The sequence below is a fragment of the Scatophagus argus genome, chromosome 17, assembly GCF_020382885.2.
Source record: "Scatophagus argus isolate fScaArg1 chromosome 17, fScaArg1.pri, whole genome shotgun sequence".
NCBI classification, from domain to species: Eukaryota; Metazoa; Chordata; class Actinopteri; family Scatophagidae; genus Scatophagus; species Scatophagus argus.
Window position 1 is genome coordinate 11,823,242 of NC_058509.1, and position 23,146 is coordinate 11,846,387.

Sequence of the window (23,146 nt, forward strand, 5' to 3'; positions counted from 1 at the left end):
CCGACCACTAAAACAGAGACGACACATTGACATATTGTCACTTCCGACTTTAGAACAAACCTCTTCAAACCTGAGGTTACGCCGTATTCCACTGACTTGTTCCATCTTGTCTCTCTACCTCAAAGCGTGTCTGAACTGCATAGATCCAAGATTACAAAATGTCATCGTCGTAAATCTGAAAATGTTTTCAAGGAAAATTTCTCAAGTGGATATGTAATTAATAGGTTCCACATTTCCCTCTTTCGATTCTGCATGTCAAGAGTGATTAATCTACACAGGAAAACAATAACATCACGGCAGACAGTGGTTGGCTTTCACTATGTATTATTAATCCCATTTAAAATGTTTTTTTTCCTGCTATTTTTCACACATGGTTATAGTAGGTGGGATCAAGTACACGCTGAATATGATTCAGACACAGCAGCTCCTTCTGGTATATGAGGAATTTTAAAATGCACATATCAAAAGGATTCCAGTTCGTGTCTTCTGAGAGGATATACTTTCATCTCCAACAAATGCTTGTGGATCACACATGCATGTAGTATATACATTCTTGCAAATTAAAAATGCGCATTACACCATATTAAAAATATCAAGCAAAAAAGAAATCTACTTATCTGTGTATGTTTATTTGCCCCTGAACATGTGCTCTGTTTCAATCCTGCTATTTTCAACTTACAGGCACGTGGACCTGCTGCTAAAACGATCAGGCTTGCTATAGAGCAGTTATGCTGTCGATGACGTTGGAAACATTCATTGTAAGTGTGATTATGTAAGACATAGTTCTTGCTATTACTAAGACTTGACAGTAATCAAAATAGCGTCCTCCCACAGCACAGGCACAGCTGAAGCTCTTTTGAAGGCAGTGGCCTACTTTACACAGTCTCTTCTCATATTCTTGATTTAATTTCAGAATGGAATAAGAAAGGCTATGATAACCCCTTCTGACCAGGACAAATGTGGCATGCCCATTCAAGATTATCTCTCTCTAGGGTGCACAGCAGAGGACATCCTTTAAATGAGAAACGTGTTGTGAGCATTTTCTGTCCATTCTGACACAGTAGTCGACCTGCTGCGATGCTGTCAGTCCACTACCCAGTTTTATTTGTTTGTTATGGTTGATGTTCATCAAACAAACTATCCACAGTTTGTGCTTTTTGTGTTTTTTCCTGGCACACTTTTGCATTGATAATCACATTCAAATCACACAGCTAAACACTGGTTTTTCTTAAAAGAAAAATATCAGACACACTCCCCTTTAGGTCAGACGGCACTTACTGCTGAAGACATACAGATTCCTCAAAGCCTCTTTTACCTGGCCTGAATGGAAAATATATATTTGCAACAGAACTGCAAAAGTGTTTCTCAAGTTGTGACTATCTCAGTTTCCTTCAACCAAACAAAAGCCTTAAGTGAGAAATAAAAATGGTAACATATATAAAAAATAACTATTATTAATATGGGAAAGAGCTGAATGAAGATGGTGTACCTGTCAACTTTTGTCAGAGCAGCAGGATATAATGATTAGTGTAAACCTCTCTCTCTGCAGAGTCTTTTATTTTGTATTTGAGCTGTTGTGAAGTGTGGTATGCTAGCAGATAATTAGCTCCTATGCTATCACCTTTGAGGTTAGATAGTGAGGCTAGAGAATCGCCTGCGTCCACAACAATGCGAACGGCGCGTCACTGTCGGCATCCATCTTTGTTTGGGAGAACGAGAGCGTTGCTATTTATTTATTTACTGTGCAGTCCACGGACCAATTTTCGTCCCGGTTGGATAGAAGAGTCTTTGAGGCGCCTGGAAAGAAAGGTACTTAAGTATTGTCAAACGATTCATAGTTTTTGTTGTGACGTTTGTTTTGAAGTTCATCTTTGGCAGTTTACGCAATAAATAACAACAAACAAATTGGAGCTAACTTTACCAGCAAGTTGAGGCCCAAGTTATTCTAACTGTAACGTTAGCTGCATGGGTTTGATTTGACCTGTTGGTCTGTAAATTGTAGTAGCTAAACTTTATTTCAAACGTCCCCTCAGTTTTAGCCAAGCTATTTGTTTTTGTTAAACTAATTTTATCAAGGTGGTTAGACACAGAGTAACCGGTTGATGATACTCATTTAAAATGCTCATTAAAAGCAGCAGGTCCGCTCATTTAAAATAGACATTTAATTTCTGGCAAGCTTTAAGAAGCTACTGTGGCAAAATTTAGTTTTCAAGCAATTTTGTTTCTCTTTGGCCTACTTTGTTTGGTACAGGTGAATCATGAGTAGTGCCGTGAAAACATGAACTTTACTATTAGACTTCTGCTGCAAATCCCATCATTTTTGAACCCAAAACTGTACTTGGAAATCTATTTGGCTGTTGACAGTGATGACCACATTGCTGCTTTTATGTTGTTGTATTTTAATTTTCATTATCATTCAAATTAGGGCTGAATGATATGAAAAATAAAATATCATTATTATATATCATTGCCATTTAGGTATGAGTCATGGTTTTAGTGGGAATGGTCATTTTTGTATTTTTTGTATTTCACTGAAAAAATGTAAAAGTGATGATGTTATTTTTTCTGGGGTCTGTACTAAAGAAGCATGATTTCTTTGTTTTTGAAAAAATATGAGCCATCTCTTTAGCACTGCAATGCTTCTTTGGTAATGGTATGTTTTGAATAGGATGCGAATACTGGACTTGGTCATATTGTGATTTCAGTAAACTATTATGGAGCAATTGTTTAGTCCTCAAAATTTAAACTAAGATTGATATAATAATTTCGTATTATTATGAACAACAGGAGCTGACCCTCTGGACTAAAATCTTTCCTTATCGTTAACCGCATTGTCTTACGTCAACAAGGCCATACACATCATGGTCCACACAGGTGTGGTCACTTAACTCTCCTGATTAGACCTCTACTCAGGACTTTGTGGGCATGTACAGACCAGGCTACATTTTCAACTACTATTCTCAGACTCTTAAGATGGGTCAACACACACCTTTTTCTATTTTATTGGTTCATTAATTACTCTAACCTCAAGCTACCTTAGGCAGTATAACAGCCAACTGAAAACAACCGCTGTCTTAAAACAAACTCCCACTGCCTTATCTTTTTAATCAGGTTAACATGTACCCTCCCCTCCTCCTCAAAAGTGAAATAAAACAAAAATAAAAACAAAAACAGGTGGGTGGAATGTTTGTACTGTTAGACAAAAATATACATTTATTATTGTATGCCATCATTATTCACACTCTGCGCTTGTTGGCCTGGTTTGTTTTCATCCCAACATCCTCCTGAGGATGTAGACGCCTTTGTCCTGCAGTTTTCTCCATTTGTGTTTTGTGTCTGTTTTTCTATTTTGATAACCAGTGAGTGGTGAATTGGTGGAGATGTGAGGATCCTGCCCATATGTCTTCTTATGCATTTCAAGGTGAGTTCCTTTTCAGTGAATGCGTTCTCTTAGTTGTTAAGAATTTAGACATGCCAGTTGTCTAAAAATCTGCTGCCTAATATACTGTATATATTTGTTAAAAAAACTCAATCTGAGGCATTGCTGTGACTTCCAATTGCAGTCAAATAAAACATCCGGTAAAGAGGCATGAAGGCTGAAGCATAATATCCCACAGATGTTGCAGAACAGTTTGACTAGCAGACCTCTTCCCAGTTGTACCCGTGATCTGTGTCTCTCAGCATATCTCACTAAATGAGTTGCACAAACTTCTCACAACTTAAAAAAATTCTCATTAGAAAGTTTCCGTGTCAAGCACCCCGACAAAGGCAAATCTGAGTCACCCCTCTCCCTTATCGTGAGGGAAAATTTCCTAGTTGACTGTCTGCAGTGTTTTCATGTTTTGCAAGCTCATAAAACATACATTCTCCACCGCCATGCATTGAACACGTCCTGTTGAAGGATTGCTCCTCAACTTGTTGGTATGCATGGAATTTGCAGGACTGTGACTCCAGATTCTGAAACCAATTATTCAAATAGCTGCCACTGTAACTGGTAGGGCAAGCGTGTCGAGAACAAGGGAAAGAAGCATTGCAGGCATGCATGATAAAATGTTCCCTGCTGTACTGTAGAGTTACTTGTCTGTGCCATTTCAAGATAGAGTCCGATGTCCTTGGGTTAGACTTTTGAGATCAGTCGTGTGAGATAACCCTGATCAAGGTGTTGCACTAGGATAAATGAAAGTAATCTATCCCTTCCTTCCAATACCCATACTACTGTACTATTTAATATGCCAGAAAAAAGATTTACTACGTCCCAGTGCAGTACATTCCGGAAATAGGAGGATGTCCTGCAACATCCGGTCATGTTTTGCAGTTAGCAAACCAGCATGCTTTTCTTGCTATTGTGACCCACAATTCCCTGTGCGGCGGATGATGCGTCACACCAACTGAGCCGTTGAAAGAGAGCACAGACACATGACAGCTCATTGACAGATGACAGAAGCTGCAATGACAGATAACAGGCTTTCAACTAAGTACTACAGATTTTTTTTCTGACTCGTGTGTATGATTAATACAGATGGTTCGCTATCCACCAGTAAATATGAAGGAGAAACTCATGACATGAAACTGCAGCACCTGCATAGAGCCACGCAGAATCAAACATGTCTTCTGTGGTGTGGTTTTTCTTTATAGTTTCAGAGGAGTGAAACTTAAGTTCCTACATGCTCCACAAAGCTTCTAAGAGGAGGGGAAATGTCTAAGGACTTTAACACAACACATCTTGTTAGAGCTTTGGAATATGAAATCATCCATTTTTTACACACACGATGTAATGGAAATGCATTTTCTAGATAAGAAAATGGTTCCCGAATGAGCTTCCATGAAGTGTCGTTACTTCAATTAATTATCCATCAGGCGGTGCAATCACATGCACATTTTGTAAACCAGTCAGGAAAGATGTACCTGGATATTCCATCAGTGAGCTCAACCATTTGAACTATGAAATATGAGAGCATCAGAAAAATCATTTTTCATTCATCTTGTGCTGGATACGTGGCATTTAAAATTCATAGAGCATCTTGTGGCGTATTGTCAGAGATTTGGTGAGGGCTGTCCTCAGGCCACCCCATTAATCTCTATTAAACAGGGACATGTCAGCCAGCTGTGTGTGTGTGTGTGTGTGTGTGTGTATGTGTGTGTGAGTGATTTGGATTCACAGCATGGATTGCCAAGTGTTTGGCAGTACAGTTGCTCAAAACTTGGTGTTTCTTTAGTTTGTTCCTGGTTGATTAAGATCGTCAGTACATAAGACAAAGGAGTTTGATGTAGTCAAACAAACACATTCACACTACCTGAAAGCTGTCATCTAAGTTGCTACATCACTGAGGACGGTGATTGAATCTACGGCCATAATATAAAATTTCATCTCTGATTGCTCAAGTACCAACATCTGCATAATTATTTCACTGTGTGCCCTTCATACCACACAAGTATGTTCCAATTAGTGGTGATATATTGGCTTGACATCTCGTTTAGCGAGGACGGGCAGATTGCAGAGCCGTGATTGAAAGCTTAATGAATGATTCATAATCTGAAATGAAACGGACGTTTTCATTTGGGCATCTGGAACAATCATCAGCTGGACACGTAGCATTTCTGCTCGAGAAACAAAAACAAATTGTGTCTGTTTAGAGATGATCATTGATTGTACCTGGTAAATGGTTGCTGTTATTGTATAAATCATAGTGTGTGCACTAATTAGGAAACAATTTCAGTGCCAGTTGAATAATAATTCATCTTGCATTTAAAAAGTTTCATTTGCTGTCTGAGTTTGCTGTGTTCGGCTCCACATCCTTTGTACTCTGCGACATATTTCTAATTCTCTGCTGTCTGGGTGTTGGAGGAATATTTTGAGCAGGAGGGATGTTGTCTTATGTGAAACAAACAGATGGGATGACAACTTGACCCACTTCTTCATCTGGACCAGTCTGAATAGAAAGGACAGATGACTGCTGAAAGGAAAATGGAAAGTAGAGCTTGTTTTTGATTTGCTTAACTTTCCTTTGTTTATTTCAACATTTTGGTTACTGTACTTCTGTTCTCTCTGCGCATGACAAACTTTGCTTGCGTGCTTCCTTCATTCATGTCACATAAATAAGGAACCATATATATCTGACTTCACAGATCAAGATGTGGGTCAGCGTGGAAAGAAAGAGAGACGATGATCAAGATATTCTATACCCAATCCCTTTGTGTGTTGTGTGCATGGAGCTGCTTGGCCCTGTGATAAATGACCTGTGTTTTAAGAAGCAAGCTCTAGCATATCAACCATGACGGCTTTATGCTTTAAACCCCTAATGAAGATTGAGGAAATTGGTTGTGTGAGAGGAGGGGTGAAAATCATCTTGTGATTAGGAGTATTTGCTTTGCAGAGGAGGTTATTTCATAATGCCCATTTTCTGATATAGCCTACAGAGTTCATTCATATGGAAAAAAGGAAATGCTTGCAGATGGTGTATTTTTATAGAGTTGAACATTCGCACAGTTGTCATCATCATCACCTTTTGAAAATGAAGACCTGCATCCTATCAGCTGTGTGGACATGAACACCTCATCAATTGAATACCTCACAACTTAGGCAAAGTTGTTGCCTTCTCCATGCCAAGGGCAACATGTAGTGATTGATGCAGCCACATTTCACACATGTACCCACACAATCATCATAACAAGTGATGCTGTGCCATATTCATCTTCATCCTGAAATGGGAAAAAAAGGACATTACATTCTTCTTTGTGCTTTCATTCAGGCCCCTTTCAAAGAACCCCCTTGATACAGATAGTATTTTGCATAAGGTATAATTGCATAGGTGAAACTGTATGTGCCTTTGTTTTGAAATACAGATGCAGCTGATGACTTGAAAGGCTTTCATATTTTCCCACATGTTGAGAACAGTTACCCCCTGGCAACCTATTCTGTTCACTTCCCACGCCTCTTTAACAGTACCATGAATTGTGTTGCAAACTATTGCAATAATTCTCGGTTTTTTGGACCTTGAGGGCCAAACGGGAATTTAATCCTTCCACACAGAGACGTGAATAAAAATGTTGTACCTTGCCCAGGGGAAGTACAGGTAATAGGCTAAAGTACACATGTCAATAGGAGCAGAGGACAAGTTGAGCCGTGCTGCTGCAGAGTGCCGCTGCCTTGCATGGTACAGCACCATGGACAGCACAGAGGCTTCCCAGCATGGACACTTCGCTGTCCGTGGTGCTGAAAATCTGCTGAATGAGAGTCCAGCGCTTCCCAATCATTTTAGGATGTCATAGCATAGAGAGTTAAACCGATAACCATAACAGAAATGTGTAAACATCCTCTCTCAGTTCCAATGTTTGATTTGGATGCGATGTCTGAACTTAACTTCACAGTCTGCGTTCTGGCACATTTTGTTTAACTGCTTTGCCAGGTCGCACTGTTTATTAGACTACTAAATCAAAGAAAATTATCTTAGAATGGGAATTTTCTCTTCCATCCCTGGCCTGAGACACACAACATACTGTTATGTCTCACCATGCTCAAGGACGCGTCGGTAGGTACGGCTACACAGGGGATCAAAGCCCACCTGCCTGTGGGAACAATCTCACCGTCCCTTAGGATAAGCATTTATTATGAGTGACCAAAATACAGCTCTAAGAAGGATGTTTGATGTGACTGTTGTGTGACGCGCCATATAACAAGAGCTGCATGTGTCTGTACAGCTCTATATATGTTAACTAGCCTGCTCCACGCACGTCTGAAGCGTCGTCTGCTTTCTGTAACATAAAAGCCCACTAAATCACCCTTGGCTGTCAAGCCGCTGATGAGTCTGCCCTGCATAAAGCCTATGCAGCCTTTCCACCAGGCTGTTGTATTCCTCTCCTCCTCCTCCTCCTCCCCTCCCTCGTTTCCTCTCCTCCTCCACATTCAGTGCTCCCTCTTGCGCGCACGGAGAGCAGCAGCAGCAGCAACGGCTTCGGCGCTTCTCTGACGCACCATCGGAGATGAACATCCCAGTCCCGCAGGCTCTCAGAGCAGACTCTCTCGACATCTCCCCTTTGGACCTCTGCGGTCAAGCTTTCGCCATTAGCTCTGTTTTGTTTTAGTCCGTTTTCTGCATCGTTTCGTTGTCTCTTAATTTGTCAAATTCGGCACTGCGTTTGACTGGGATGCCCACAGTTGCCATCTCTTGGCTGGGAATTTACTTCGGAGGTGATTTTTGTATCCGCAGCAACTGTCAAAGGAAGTGATTGATCGCTATCTACACTTACAGGGGTATTCTCGTTTTCGGGGCATCCTTCAGGACATTCTTGTGCTTCTAAGATAAGTGGTTACATTAAAGGTGAAAAGTGTGTCGAGGGGTTGAATTCAAGGGGCTGTTTTGATCGTTTGGATGACGGACACCGACAGGCAATAGCTCTCCTTTTGCAACGCCAATCTCTGCGCCCTTGGAATATTCTTACAGAGGCACTGTTAAAGAGTAGAAATATTTTTTCTCTGTTTGCAGTCACAGTCCATACGGCCAGTTTGCCCACTGCAGGGGCTGCTGCGGCTTTCGTGTTTTCTCTGTTTTGAAAAACGAATTCTTTGACGGGCGGGCGTCTGAGCATCCCGGACGAGCCCGAATTTGCAATGCCCAAACAGTGAGGGTACGGTGGGATCTCATTTGGTCACCCTGCACGGTCGCATGGCTCCAGCCCGGAGGGATTGCGGCGGCTGGGAGATGTTCCTCCCGACGGGATGCCTGCTCCTCTCTGTTTTGCTATTTCACCCAGCCCTGGCCAAGGTGTGTAACGACCGCACCAAACACGGACAGGACAACAGCTGGTTCGCCAGGGACGGGGAAAACTTGCCCATCATGGTTCTTATGCCCATGAACGAATCGGCCCTGATGAGCAGCATCAGCCAGGGGATCGAACCGGCGGTCCAGCTGGCCATCCAGCACATACGGGAGTCCAGGAAGTACTCGTTCTCACTCATCACCAAAATCTATGACACCGAGGTAACATAATAATAAAAGCCTTAACTGCTGCTTGTCCAGAGCGCGTTTTAAACAGTTGTTTTGAGTGTGTGTGTGTGTGTGTGTGTATGCGCGTGCATGAGCGTGTGTATTTGTGCACGTGCGTATGACGCGCGCATCGCCGCACGCTGCACTCATCTTGCGTGCAAGGGGAAACTATGGTATGTTTGGTTTATGTGCAGCCTCGTTGCCGGTGAGCGTGTTTCCATTGCGCAAAAGTCAACTGCTGTCACTTTCTTTCCCCCTAAATGACAACACGATGTCGGTGCCTATTTCTCACCTCCCTCAATGTTCCCGTTGGTAGTGCGTTTAAATGTAACCTGGCATCATAAGGCACTGCATTACCGGGGCACTTAAACGGCACACACTCTTCCTCTGAACATGCTGAACGTTTTAATGGTTACTGCAATCTTGGGATGAGCTTAACAGGGCTGTCTGATGATGCAGATGTCATTCATCTCCGCCATCCAATAGGAAGGTTGATAGAAACGGTGCATTCAGATTTTTTGTTATCTTTGCTTTATGAACGCGTGCATCACTTAAGTCGACTTTGCGCCGCAGCGATTTTTAGTCGCGAAATAGTGTGTCTCACAACGATTAAAGGGTTGCTTCTCGTCGTGCCTGAAGATGGCGGTAATTGGATGTACGATTTCCTCCGACTCCCTGCACCCTTGAAAGGAGCTGCATCTCACAGCGTCCAAATGTGATATCTGTTTATTTGATAACAATAACAGCAGTTATACACCACTCCAGCCAAAGTCCTCTTTAAGTTTAGTCATCACCAAATCTCTGCTTGCTTTTACAGTGTAGACATTTTTCCATAATTTGTTGACTCTTAAATTACATGAAAAAGGTAACGGTTTTTAAAGTGGCCTCTGTAGTGATTTTACTTCGAAGGATACGGTGCTGTTGAGGAGTTTAAAGCTGCTGCATCAGGCATTTCTGCCAACATGCAAGTATGTTGATAGTTTGACAGATCAGTTAATTCATCAACATGACAAATCTGTTACATAAGATGACATTGCCATGGTACTGGTCATAATTTAACTTGATCTAAATTTGCAGCTCATGGGAACTTCCCCCCATTAGATTGCAGTAATTCTTTTGTTTTCCTGGACTAGCACTTATTATGTATACTGTACTGTGACTATATGCACAGGTGTGTCTGTGTGAAAAGCATACACATCTCTGTTGACAGAGGTAAGCCCTCACAGACGACATGCGCTCAGACCATGGGATTAATATGCTCTTATGAGAGTTATGAATTTTCCCCCTCATCTATTCCCCGTAAGAGAAAGATGAGCTGGAAGCAAGAGGTCAGTGGGCCAGCCTGACATCCGCTCAGTGGCAGTGTCTGATGGTGAAGCCAGCTTTCTAATACTGGCAATCAATTTGAACTCATGAGGATAGTGGTATTTGATGACTTTGTGGTCAAAGGCTAAACTCTCTTACACTGTGGCACTGCCAGTCCCATGGTATTTGACATTTATTTTGTAAACAACTGAAAATTCAGGCTCTCATTGTGTTGTTGTAAAATAAAAAAAAAAAAAATCCTTGGGTGTTTTTCACTCAGTAACAAATTTATGGTTTTGCTTACAGATGATTGCCATATGTAATTTATAATCAAAATAACACTGGTCACTTTTTATTGTTCTGTTGGTGGCAAAGCTTATGTGTTTCTTACTGCATTGGATGATTTGTGCTCATGAAGAACATTGCCAAGTTGTAGCCTGTTAGCTCTGGATTTAATAGCTGTAAGAGGAAAAAAGGATCCTGCCAACAACTTAGGGTGTATTTACAAGATACTGAAAATCATCTGTCACAGCCTGGTTTGGTTAAAGTCAACAAGGGACCACAGAGAGCAATGCGAAGTGCGAATGGCAATATGTTACTGCAAGAGAATATTGTTATTATATATTTACAGAGAGTAATAAAGAAACAGACTTGAGAGGAGAAACATGATTTCAATAACATCTCCAGGTATGAGACACTATTATTGTTTGTTCATATTAGATGAAGTGGTGTAAAGTGTGTCTCAACACTTACGGGTGGATCAGACCTTTGCCCAGGACAGGTTTATTGCTGTAGTGTTGACTATATTGCTTTTGGAGTCTCTGACATGTTTATAGGAATAATAATATGAAGTGGGTGACGGCTGTGCTTTAAACAATTTACTATACATGTGTTCAGTATGCCTTTATTGACCTGTAATCTTTTACCTACACATGAATAAAAGTCCTAAACACTCAACACACACACACATATTCGCACAGCTTCCTCACATACCACATGCTTATGTCAGAAAACAATGCATGCATCAGTGCGTTTGTAGCAGCTCGCAGCAGGCCAAGTGTGTGCCTGCATGGTGTTTGTACACGTGTGTGTGTATGTGTGGGCACTGGGATTTAGCCTGGCAGATGTAAGTAATCAGTCCCTGAGCAGAGGCTCTTTATCCCTTTATCCCCTGTTGGTGGAGCCATGGGTAAATGGGCAGGTCCAGTCCATCCCCTGGTGGTGTGGAGCTGGGTGGTGGTGCTGATGATAGGGATGCTGAGGCACTGGGGGGCTGTCCCACCGTAAACGGCCTGAGAGCCGAGACTGTGCTGCTCGTTGTTGGAGGATTGGAGAAGCAGAGCAGATGTCCTGATGTAGAATGTCTGGAGATGAGATCTAATGCGAGCTGGCGTGAAACAGGTTTGATCAGGCCAAAGCTAGACTCCTAAGATGTTTCAGTGTTACAGGCACTGTGGCAGGCTGAGACAGCTGCAAATGAAAATACATCTTTGCTGGAAAACCAGAGTGTTGCAGGTAGAAGAGAAGCAGGATGGATTATATCAACTGGGAGGCTTAGTGCTGGAGCCGGAGTTGCAGCCTCCACTGCAGCTCTAGATGTGTGAGTGTGGGTTTTAGTGTAACCGAGGACTGATACTGTAACTCTGCAGGCTTAGCTGATCAAAGCTTTGGAGAGGACAGGAAGCACTGGAAGAGGATGGAAGGGAGACTTTGGGCAGTGAGAGTGTTCTCCACTAAGCTATGCTAGTTCCCTGGCTTATAGGATGTGTGACAGGCCTATGAGAGCATCCACTCGGGGAAAGATCACTTTTTAGCACAATAGCTAACAATGTATTTTGAGCAGTTTTGATTTCATTGTCCAGTCATGTCAGGTGTTATTAAATGCCACTGCGTGAAAACATGTGTATGAGGATACTAGTGAAAATGAACAGATTTATATGTCTTCATGTCATAAATGTTTTCTAGTAGTGCTGGTGTGGCACAGTAATTGTCAGATCCTGTGGTATGATGTCTTCTGAGAATATGGTGGAACTAAGGCGCAGGCACAGTTTTGGGATATTCACATATGTTTTTCTGAAACAGATCTGCCATGTCACAGGATAAGAGAAACAGGAAGAAGAAATCTTTCATTATGCCATTTGAGTTTCACCCATTGGGGTGGTCACTTTTTTTTAAAACAAATTAACAAATAAGGACTAACATGTGTTCAATTCAGATTAGCTTAAAATCAAACCCTCGCGGCTCTTATTAAAAAAATCTGAGTATTGGTTACTACAGCGTACTTTGCTAAGAAATGTATTTTATATATTCTTTTTTTAGAAAAATGAATCTCTGCCAACTAAGCTGCTCCTGAACCAGTTATTAGAATTTATATCATTAGAGAAATTAACTCAAGAAAAACATAACCGTGAATATATATTTAAAGACCTTTGGTTCCCATTATTGTCTTACTTGGAAAATTTCCCAAGATTCAACTTATAATGGACTTGGGCAATTTCTGGCCTCGAGCCTCAACAGATGGGTGCATCATAAATCTTGGACTGACTTTGTTATTGCTACCTACAACTTGATTGCTGACATTTCTTTCTTTCTCTCTTTTTGTATGGATTTTGGTTTGGAGGGAAGGGATGGGGATTATGAGAATATTCAGTGTATTGTCTGACTGCTTTAACCAGGCTGGTGTAGCAGACATGGCCACTTAAACACCTTGAGTTGGGAATTAGATAAGAATTACATTTAAAACCTGTTTTAAATGTAAAGTGACAGCTCCACCACAAATGCGTCTATGGTGATTCAACACCTTTTGTTGTCAGGTATGGAATGAGAAATTTTATTTGTGATGATGAGGTGAAAAGTCTTATCTAAATCTGATATCAACTCTTGGAATTTTACTTTTTGTTATGAGTTTAAAGAGAGCAGTCCACTCTTCTTGGAAGAAATCTTAAAATGAATTAATGTGTTTTTGGAGAATGTGCCCCCTTGCTATCATGTTTCTAGCAGTCAGAGAAGAGTGAACACATGTATTTTTAAAGGCAAATCAATACAACCACAATGACATAGAGTCTGCAGTTGGAGATGCTGATCTTACCCATGTACACAGCACCAGATATGGTATGCAGATGGGTATTTATAGTACATGACTGTCCATCCATGCAATATTATGGGCCTCCTGAGACAAAATTGGCTGTGACCTATGTTCAGAGATACTGCACACAGATATGAACTGTTTCTCCTGCCCTCCTGTGAGGACTAGATGCAACATGTCAGTTTTGTGCACATGTTGGCAAGCCCGAGACTGCTGCACAGTACACTTGTTCACAGGAGGAGGAACACCCCCCTGAGCGTATAAAAGGCATTTTGTCATTTTGTCAGAAGAAGTTAGGTTTGCAGTGGAAATGCACTACCATAATGGAGATCAGGATGTTGCTAAGCATAGGTCTTAAGTCCAAGTAAGCTGCTTCGGGGCTGTTTTTTTTTTCTTTTTTTAAAGTGTTGAGGTGAATTTGTTGTATTTATTTATATATATCTATATCTATCTTTCTATCTACATATATATATCTATATATATATATATATATATCTACATATAGATATATATACACACACACACACACACGTATATACGTGTATATATATACACGTATATACGTATATATATATATATATATATATATATATATATATATATATTTATTTGGAAAGTGCCTTCTACTGAACTTACTGATTCACACACTGTAACTCACCTTTGAGCTTTTGTGTAAAACCATCTGACACGGGCCAAGTGAAGCAGCGCCTTTGGACATCTTATATGTCAGGGTCTCATATTGTACGCCACATATTATCTAAATATCTGACAACTGTACAGCACTGAGGCGGTGACCCGAAGGGGTCAACAAAGATTGCCTGTCACTGTTCCTAGGAGAGGGCGAATATTCGGGGATAGTAGGGTAAAAGCAGCCTGTGACAGCCTGGGTACTCTCCAGGCATACAGAAAGTGCTGAGTGTGGCTGTATCCACTGACCCGACACAGATAGTGGGGATCAATGTGCAGCAGCCCTTCTCATAGAACGAACAGGATCTCAGGGGAGAATCGGAGAGAGAGAGAGAGAGAGAGAGAGAGAGAGAGAGAGAGAGAGAGAGTGATGTGAAGGGCTATGAGATGGAGATCCCGAAATAGGATTATATCATCTTCTGTGCAGGAAGAGGAAATGGCCAGCCTCTTAATTCTTATTGGATCATAATGTAATGCCATTTATGTTGTTTCTCTGAGGCTACATTTAATGGCTATTTAAAAAAAAAAAAAAAAAAAAAAAGCAATTACTGCATGCAATGAGGTATGCACATTAGATCAGTTAAGGGCTCCCAAGATCTCATGTTGTTTTGTCAATGATATCATTTTACAGGTTCATAAATGTTTTTATGTAATTTTAATGCTTTTTCCAATGATTCACACACAGTTAGAGAAACATGGGTCACCGTTTAATGAAGTTACAAAATTTGTGCAGTAATTGCTGACCTTTGTCTGAGACAGGCTGTCAGTGGCCTGGAGGGCTCCAGCAAGATGACCATAAATGTGAACTTTTCCCCATAAAAGAGGCTCTTCTCGTGCCCTGAAGCTGCCTTTAGTACGGATACTGTTACACGCAAGCACACACATAATACTGCATATTAAAGGCATGGCTGTATGCTTCTACACATATGTGTATTAAATGCATGGCTGTATGTTTTCATGCACTCACACCACTGCACACACAGACCCGTCTACTTCCTTCACACATGCGCACACATGGCACGTGCTTTCCCACATATGGTCATGGCTGTTTTCAATCGGTAGCCCTGCAGCACTGCCTGAGGTCAGGACAGTGTAGTCAGTTGAGCAGTTAGATATGAAGCATCGCTCAGTTCCATGTTCCAAATTCTCAGTTCCAGTTCCAAATGGGTGTCACAGAATCACCAGCAGGATGGCACGGTGGTGCCACAGCAAGAGGGTTCCAGGTTCGAATCCCGGTCTGGGTCCTTCTGTGTGAAGTTTGTATGTTCCCCCTGTGTCTGCATGGGTTTTCTTTGAGTACTCAATCCCATAAAGGGAAAAATCACCCCTAGGTGTGCGTGTGTGATTGTCTGTCTTTGTGTGTCAGCCCTGCGATTGATTGGCGACCGGTCCAGGGTGAACCCCACTTCTTACCCATGGTCAGCTGGGATAGGCTCCAGCCCCCATGACCCTGATGGATAAGCGATATAGAAAATGGATGGATGAAAGAATCACCAGATTGCTTTTTATACTAGATTAGCACCTTCATCCATCCTGCCTTCATTTCAAACCTGCATAACAGAGAATGTAACATGACATAAAATCTGTCTCCTTTAGAGATGGAAGAAGACCTCAGATCTTGTACTTAAGTAAAAGTAGCTGCCACAGTATATAACTATTCTGTTACAAGTAAAAGTCATGCATTTCCTTTTTTACTTGAGTAAAAGTACAAAAGTTTTCAAATACACTTAAAGTACCAAAAGTAACAGTACTCATTATGCAGGATGGCATGATTCAGAATAATGTATATTATATTGTTGGATTATAATTATTGATGCATTAGTGTGTTCTTCATTTTAATGTTGAAGTTGATAAATCTGGTTGAAGTACTTTACATAGTTTACCTGCAGGGTAGCTTATTAATGTTGCCTCTGGGATCAATAAAATTTAATCTGGATCTATAATGTTACATCATAATTTGATTGTGCGAAGTGACTGTTAAGTTGTTAAATAAACAGTAGTTTTCCTTTGTGCCTAACTCTTGTCCATCAAAACCATAACAACAACAGATGTGACCGCTTTTTCCTTTTATGCTGGAGGTTTGTACTAATGGTTGAAAAGACAAGTAAATAAGAGAAGTTTGACTGCTCCTTTTCTCTGGTACATTACCACACACTGACCACTGGGCAACATCTTCTAGAGTGTTAATTACTCAACTGGTGCTCGTAACACCAGTTACAAGCACTAAAATTCAGTTAGTGAGTTCAAGTGTGCTAAAAACAAACTTGCTTTTTGGCCTTCTCCATCTTGCATTTTCTGAATTTTGAATTCGATTTCAAAATCACCTTGACCAAGTCCTGTTCGTTGCTTGCAAAACAGTCAAAATGTGCATTTGTGCATGGGTGCTGGGAGGTTGGGAAAGTGTGCAACTGCTGCTACAAAAACAAAGCGCTAACTATAGTTTTCCACCATACTTAAATACATTCTAGCATTTTGCCTCCCCTGAAAAGATGAATACAGTATCTAAAACTCCACATATGTTTGCCCTGAATTCTTTGTGTCTTAATTACACGCAGGCGACACGGTCATGCAGTAAAAGATTTAATGAATTCAGTTTGTGATTATCAATTAGGTTTCAAATGAATTTGTCATTGTCATATTTTAATCTTCCTTTCTTTGTGCTGTCCTATTGTGTTTTCCCAGCAGATGCTATGATGAGACATCTGTTGGCATGCCTCCTCCTCATCTTTTTCTCTCTTTTCTCTAAGACTATGCTGCCATCGAGAATCACAATATGACTCCAAAAGGTGGTGAACCAGGCATCTGGCTTCCATTAGCATTAAATAAACAGTTATTCTCTGATTCCCTGTGGTGCTGAGGGGCTCACACCCACTGGGAAATCACCCACGAGACAGAAACAGGGTGGGAGGATGGATGAAGAGGTTGGGGAGGCAGAAAATGGGCACCTTAAGGGGAAGATGTAGAATGGAACTGGAGGTAAAAACACTGAAAATGCCACTGTTAAGTCGTGACATACCAGAGCTGGGATGAGGATGAAATTCTCCCATCTTCATTCAGTCCTTCTGAAAAGACTGACAAGATGGCTGCTGCCATGTTGAGTGCAACACTAAGTCTGTCCGTCTGGCTGCTACTGCTGGTGCATCTATAAAGCTGCCATTGATCCTCAGCCAAGCCATTTGCACAGACAATTAACACAGTGAATGTTTATCTGCTTCGATAGCTTGTTTCACTGCAAACTACTGAAAAGTCACTCTTTCTAACTCCCAAATGTGGTGTGAGCATTGAGATTTCAGTGTTTTTGTTTTATTCAGTAAAAAGTTTCAGAATGATATTCATGATGTTTTAAGTCTTTTTACTGAACTCAGTTTTCTGTGGACAACATCCAGGAGAATATGTGTTTGTGCGCTTGTGGTTTGCAACCCCAAGAGAGGTGCCCCGCTGTTGCAAGTCTGGAGAATTTCCGTCATTAATGTGCTGCGTATATGTGTGTGAGAGAATGAGAGATACAGACAGAAGAAACAGCAGAGTATGTGCATGTGTGAGATGGGTTTCAAATATTGACCCTCTTCTAATGCTGTGTGACCTTTCACCTTTAGACAAAGCAGATATCCTGCTGCACCAGATGTCCTTTGACGTGTTTTCTGCTCAGTATCAACTTTGTCAGCTATTATTATACCATAATCCCTAAAATTTTACATTCCCCCACTCACTCCATCAATGACCACTCCTTTCATTGCTCATCACTCCTCCACCCACTCACACACACACACACACCCTCACAGACACAACATTCACCTCTCTGCCTCCCCTGTCCCTTTCCCGTGAGTGGACAGAAATGAAAGGATTATCGTGGAAAGGGTGTGCCGTTGTCATTAGAGATTGGACTGTCTGTCGCTCTCAAGGGGGCCCAGCACAGAGCAATAAGCAGAGAGAGTCTGTCCTTGTCAGTCCTGTAATTACATTAAAGCTCATGTAATTCTTTTGAACAAGACAAAAAAACAGAAAAGAGAAAAAAAAGGGAAGCCAGCCATTGTCTGTTTCTTGGGAAAGGATGTTTGCGTGTGTTTGTCTGTGTATGCATATGGGCACACGTACATGGAGTGTGCAGGAGTGTGCTCTCTTCTAGAGAAAGTGACTTTATGCTAGTGTTTGCTTATGTCCACACAAACAGTCTGTGCTTGACTCTGTGACTGTGTCCGTGTGTATGCATTTGAATGGTTCTGCCAGCGTGCAATGCGTATGATTCTGTCATGTAAGCCTCCTGTTCCCAGGGGTCAGTGGCACTTAACACATGTTCCCAGAGGACATGATGGTTGTCATGGCCGCAGCTGGGAGATGTGTGTGTGGAGTCAGGCAGGTGTCACCGAAGAATTATGGCCTTTCTTGCTTTGTCTGTCTTGACATGACATACACTACATCTACATCTGCACATTTTTTTCTAGCAGTCTTTCCCTCCCACCCACCCACACACACACACACACACACACACACACACACACACACACACACACACACACACACAAAGACCCACCTATAAACAATGTAGGTGTACCGGTTGTGACTGGTCAACAGAAGGCACCAGGGAGCAGCAGTGCTGTTCTACAAAAGCTGGCTTTGGAAAAGGTGATGTTTTCATAATTTGTCCCTTTTTTTTGTCAAATTACCAATTGCATCCAGTGTACAGACTGCACAGCTTTCTTTGCTATAATAACAGGAAAACAGATTGTGACTAATAGTATATATTTCAAAATCTTTTTCTGTGCTGCAATGGTCTTAAAATGTAGCTAGCTTATTTACAGTAGATATCCACTGCCATGCACTACTGCTGTGGATATATCTGACACAAATAAAAAATTCAGTCATGCACAAAATTTTGCATGAAATTTCACCATCAGCCTCAGTAAAGCCACTGTCCAGCAAGGTGAAATGGTCTGGCAGTACACACAGTGGTGGACCTCGGAATGAATGGCTTTCTCACTTTTGAACCTGAAAGCTGAAATGTGTTTATAAAAACTAAAAGACTTTTGCATCAATTCCAACCTCATATTTCCTTGTACAAACTCACACACAGTTCCACAGTCACAGTCTCTGCCTTTTGTCTTACGTGTAGGTGTGCTTTTTTTTGCCATATAAGAACATGTCAGTTTCAGTGCTGTTCCTCTGTCCTCCAGATAGAGATGCTCAGCTGAAGGAGCGGTTAGGCAGTTTTGATCACACCGATAAGGACCATCATGCAGCACCTGTCGGAAGCACACCCTTCACAGTTATTATTTTACAGAAATAGACTGTTTGGTTTAATATATTAAAGCTTCCTTGAGCAATATCTCATGCTTTTTGAGCCCATGCAGCTGTGAGGAAACAAACTGTCAGCTTGGGTTTTGCTTTTCCTCTTCCGGTGTGTGTGACATTTAGATTTTGCGGTCGTCAAACACTATAATCCTCTGTGTGTCTTCCAGTATTTTCCTGCTTTAACTGGCTACACACTGACTGTATGTACAACGATTGTCTGAAAGTGTAACTGTTGTGATTTGTTGCTGGTAGTGGGCCCCAGCATGCGTCCATGTGGCACACTGCAGCTCTCTGCTCCAGCAGCCTCTGATACACATCAGACCTTTGTCCATTTGCTGCCTGCTCCTAGTGGTTACCACTTCCCTATCCATGATTGCTGGGGGCTGTTAGCAGAAAGCAGTTGGTGAGCCCATTGTGTGACAGGAGCGATAACAACAGACAGTAGCATCCCAGATGTACCAGAAACTCTGCCACACTCCCTAAGTGTCCAACCATGGTAGCAGTGTTATACACATCTGTCATGCCCAACTAAAGCAGGTAATCATGCCACATGCGATCACAAAAGGCTGTGCAATGATGATAAGAGATCATTTGCAACAAAGCTCTATCTGCTGTGGCTCAGTCCTAATCTTATATATATATTTATGTGTGTGTGTGTGTGTTTTCATAGACAGGTAGTTGGATAACTGCTTGGCAAAAGAAATTATGCTTTCTTGTGTCGTATCAGTGGAATCGTGATTTGTCAGTGAAAAAAAAAACACTTTAGCAACCAGGTTGCATCTTGTTTTGAGCTGTCCCAACTCCCAACAAACCCCAATCCACGCAGCCCTAAATACATGCACACGAACACACACACACACACAAATACCCACACACTTTCACTCAATCCATCACACAGAGAAGTAGCTAAGCCATAAATGTTGCTCTCAGTTGCTCTACATGTAGTAATGAAGTCATTTCTCTTGGGTTAATACGTCTCTAAACAAACCATGTTATAGGCTATAGAGCAGGAATTGTGGCTGTAAAGAGTAGTTAGAGCTACCGAGCCTGCATCAGACTGCGGCTGATAGATGAGGTGGGGTCCTGATTGGAAGAACCTGAGGCTGCCTGTCTGACTAATGAACTGATGCTGTAGGGCGGGAGCCTTTTATTGCCTTCTTTATGGGTAGAAGAGCATCCACTTAGGAGTGGGCCTGCTGTCTTCTTCTTGACAGTCCATGTCTTGCATGCAGACATACAAACACACAGACATATACTTCAGCAGACATGTACATTCAGTACACATACACAGGGGCTGTTCTCTCTGGAGGACCATTATCTCTCATGGGCAATTGCTAAAAGTCGCTATGATGCCAGATGACCAGCAAACGAAAGCTAGTTGATCTGATGACGAGACAAGAAACTGTTGCAGTAGAGCAGTCGGTAAAAGTGGTGTATCTGAAAGCTACTGATGTATTAATGGCTCATGACAAATTTTTCAGATGTACTATTGATCAAGTCTGCATGGCTGAGCTAAAGAAAAGAAAAAAAAAAGCTGTACAGTTGTTGGTTTAAGCACAACAAGAGACAACTGTCATTTGAACACAAATTTTGGTGTTGGAGCACCATTTTCTCTGTCTTCTCCATCTTTCCTGTATGCTCCTATCTCACACCACTGGTGATACTGTCACGTTAAGTCTGTAGGCATGTCATTAAGGCACTGTCGGCTTTGGCTCTTGGGGCCTTTTCATAAAACTTGCAGCATGCCAAACTAATATTTGCAGTCACTTTTTTGATGTGTCACAAATAAATTATAATCTCAAGACATCCACAGTGGCCCACAATGCACAGTGAATGAGGCATTCTGTGTTAGGTAATTCAAGAACATGAGTGCAATCATGAAACACTCAACCTAGAGAAAGTCTTCTCCTCTACTATTAAATAAAATTAATAGTAACTTAAAACATTTTTGAAAGGAGTTTCGGATAGTGTTGGCAAATCTGGATTGAAAAAAAAGATCTAACTTCAGAGTCACTGGTGCATTGATAGTTTATGTGTGAGCTGTAGTTTGGGGACTTGGATGACAGATGTCACTCTGGGACATAAACTTGTTTTGACTCGTGGTCCAGGCTTTTCGGTCTTCTTCTCCAGAGACTTTGATCATCACAACAAGACTAACTATATGAAACATGACATTTTGAAAGTTTTCTCTGACTTTTGCACATCAAAACCCATTAACAACCACTGAGCATTGATTTCCAAAGAATTCTTCAAATGTGAAATCTGGGAATCTTGGATCTTAATTGACATGTTGAACGGAGTCTGAGTGGGATATATTTAGTATAATCTAATAATCCGCATCTCAGATGGTCTTATCTTGGGATAACACTATTTACATGATTAGATGCTCTTACTTTCATGATGATTTCTTGCCTCCGTCCAAATGCATGATGACAGTCTTTGCCAGAAAGCTGCTCCTCTGTTCCTCTGTGTATTGATTTCAGGGTTGAAAACAGGGCGATGGCAGAATGCCTGTTTTATTCTTCCTTTTTGGGATGCATCCAAAAACAATTCATGTCACCCTTTTGCCACTTCTTAAAAAAATAAATAAAATTTAAATTATATTTTCACTTGATTTTTCCTTAATGTGATACTTCATTGCCACAATGGGATACTTAAGGAATGCACTCCTGGAGTTTTCACCATTGGTGCCAAAAGACACTGGCTGCCACCACTTCTGTAAGCTGTCTTTTATTAAACCCTTTCATTATGTTTGAAATTCCACAGTAAAAGACTGTCTGTGGAATGAATGTCACCAGCGATACTAAGCCACTTTAACACACTAAACTAGATAGATAAAACAATTAAAGCACCATAGAAATGCATACAGTATATTGAGCCCTTGCAGAGAAAGGGAGTGATGGGCAATTTGTCTTTAAAATGGCAGCCTGTATTTAGGGGGAAAGCCCTGGTTTTACAGTATAGCAAGAACATCCCTGTCATGTATCATCTCTTCTTTTCGTACTGTGATGGTTATTGGGCTTTCGTTTTGCTTTTATTGCCTCGGTTGTCCATGATTGATGTGCCCAATGAATGGGCAGCACTGGTTGGACTGATGACACCCCAAGCTGTGAAAAGGAACGATGCCTATCACGTTAATTCAATAGAAAGCAGTTGGATAGTGAGTGAAATTTCATTATCCCACGTAAAGCAGATAATTCCAAGGGCCATCTGGATGGATGGAGGACATTACTCCTGAGGCTTGTTCATATCAACATTTATATTCACATAGACAGAGCTATCACAGCCCTTTGCTGATGTAATTGTAAACAAGCTGTCTATTGGCCAGCACAGTATTAGGCTAGTTGTTTTCGATCTGATGGAAAGGACACACCAATAAAGGTCAGTCAACTGTGAAGTTCTTGCCGTTGCAGTAGTTTAAAGTGTACAATTTGTTAGCATTAGGCATCTGCCAAACAACTCAAATGCTAATTTTAAACATTCACTCCCTGACAGCGGTTTCAGTTCCATTTTACAGGCTTTTTAAAAGTTAAAACCAACTCTTGTCCACATAGAGCTACAGTCCATGTTACACTAATTACTACCCTTATTAGTATTCTAGTGGAACATTAGCAATTAGCATAGCCATTAAAACCATAAGGCTCTCCTGTGGGGTAAAAACAGAAAAGAAAAACAGAAGCGAGGCAAAATTTATGTTTTAAGGCATTTTTATAGCGTTGCCTCTTTCAGCCTTGGTAGACAAATGTAAGTAAAGGGTCCTTTGGCTATGCTTTCTAATGTATGTAAATAGTGTAGA

General features: G+C 41.2%; 1 protein-coding gene across 3 annotated transcripts in view; it reads left to right on the top strand.

Moving 5' to 3' along the window:
* Window positions 1-1,723: 1,723 nt before the first annotated feature.
* The window catches only part of gabbr2 (gamma-aminobutyric acid (GABA) B receptor, 2), a 166,975-nt gene continuing 145,552 nt past the window's right edge, over window positions 1,724-23,146 (top strand). For 2 of the 3 annotated variants that reach the window (XM_046417962.1, XM_046417963.1), the window contains exon 1: window positions 8,339-8,978. In XM_046417962.1, coding sequence (XP_046273918.1) covers window positions 8,664-8,978 — 315 coding nt within the window. In that variant the 5' untranslated portion in view covers window positions 8,339-8,663. Of the gene's footprint in view, window positions 1,810-3,360; window positions 3,422-8,338; window positions 8,979-23,146 lie in introns of those variants that run through there. The other variant, XM_046417964.1, reaches the window with a different exon arrangement.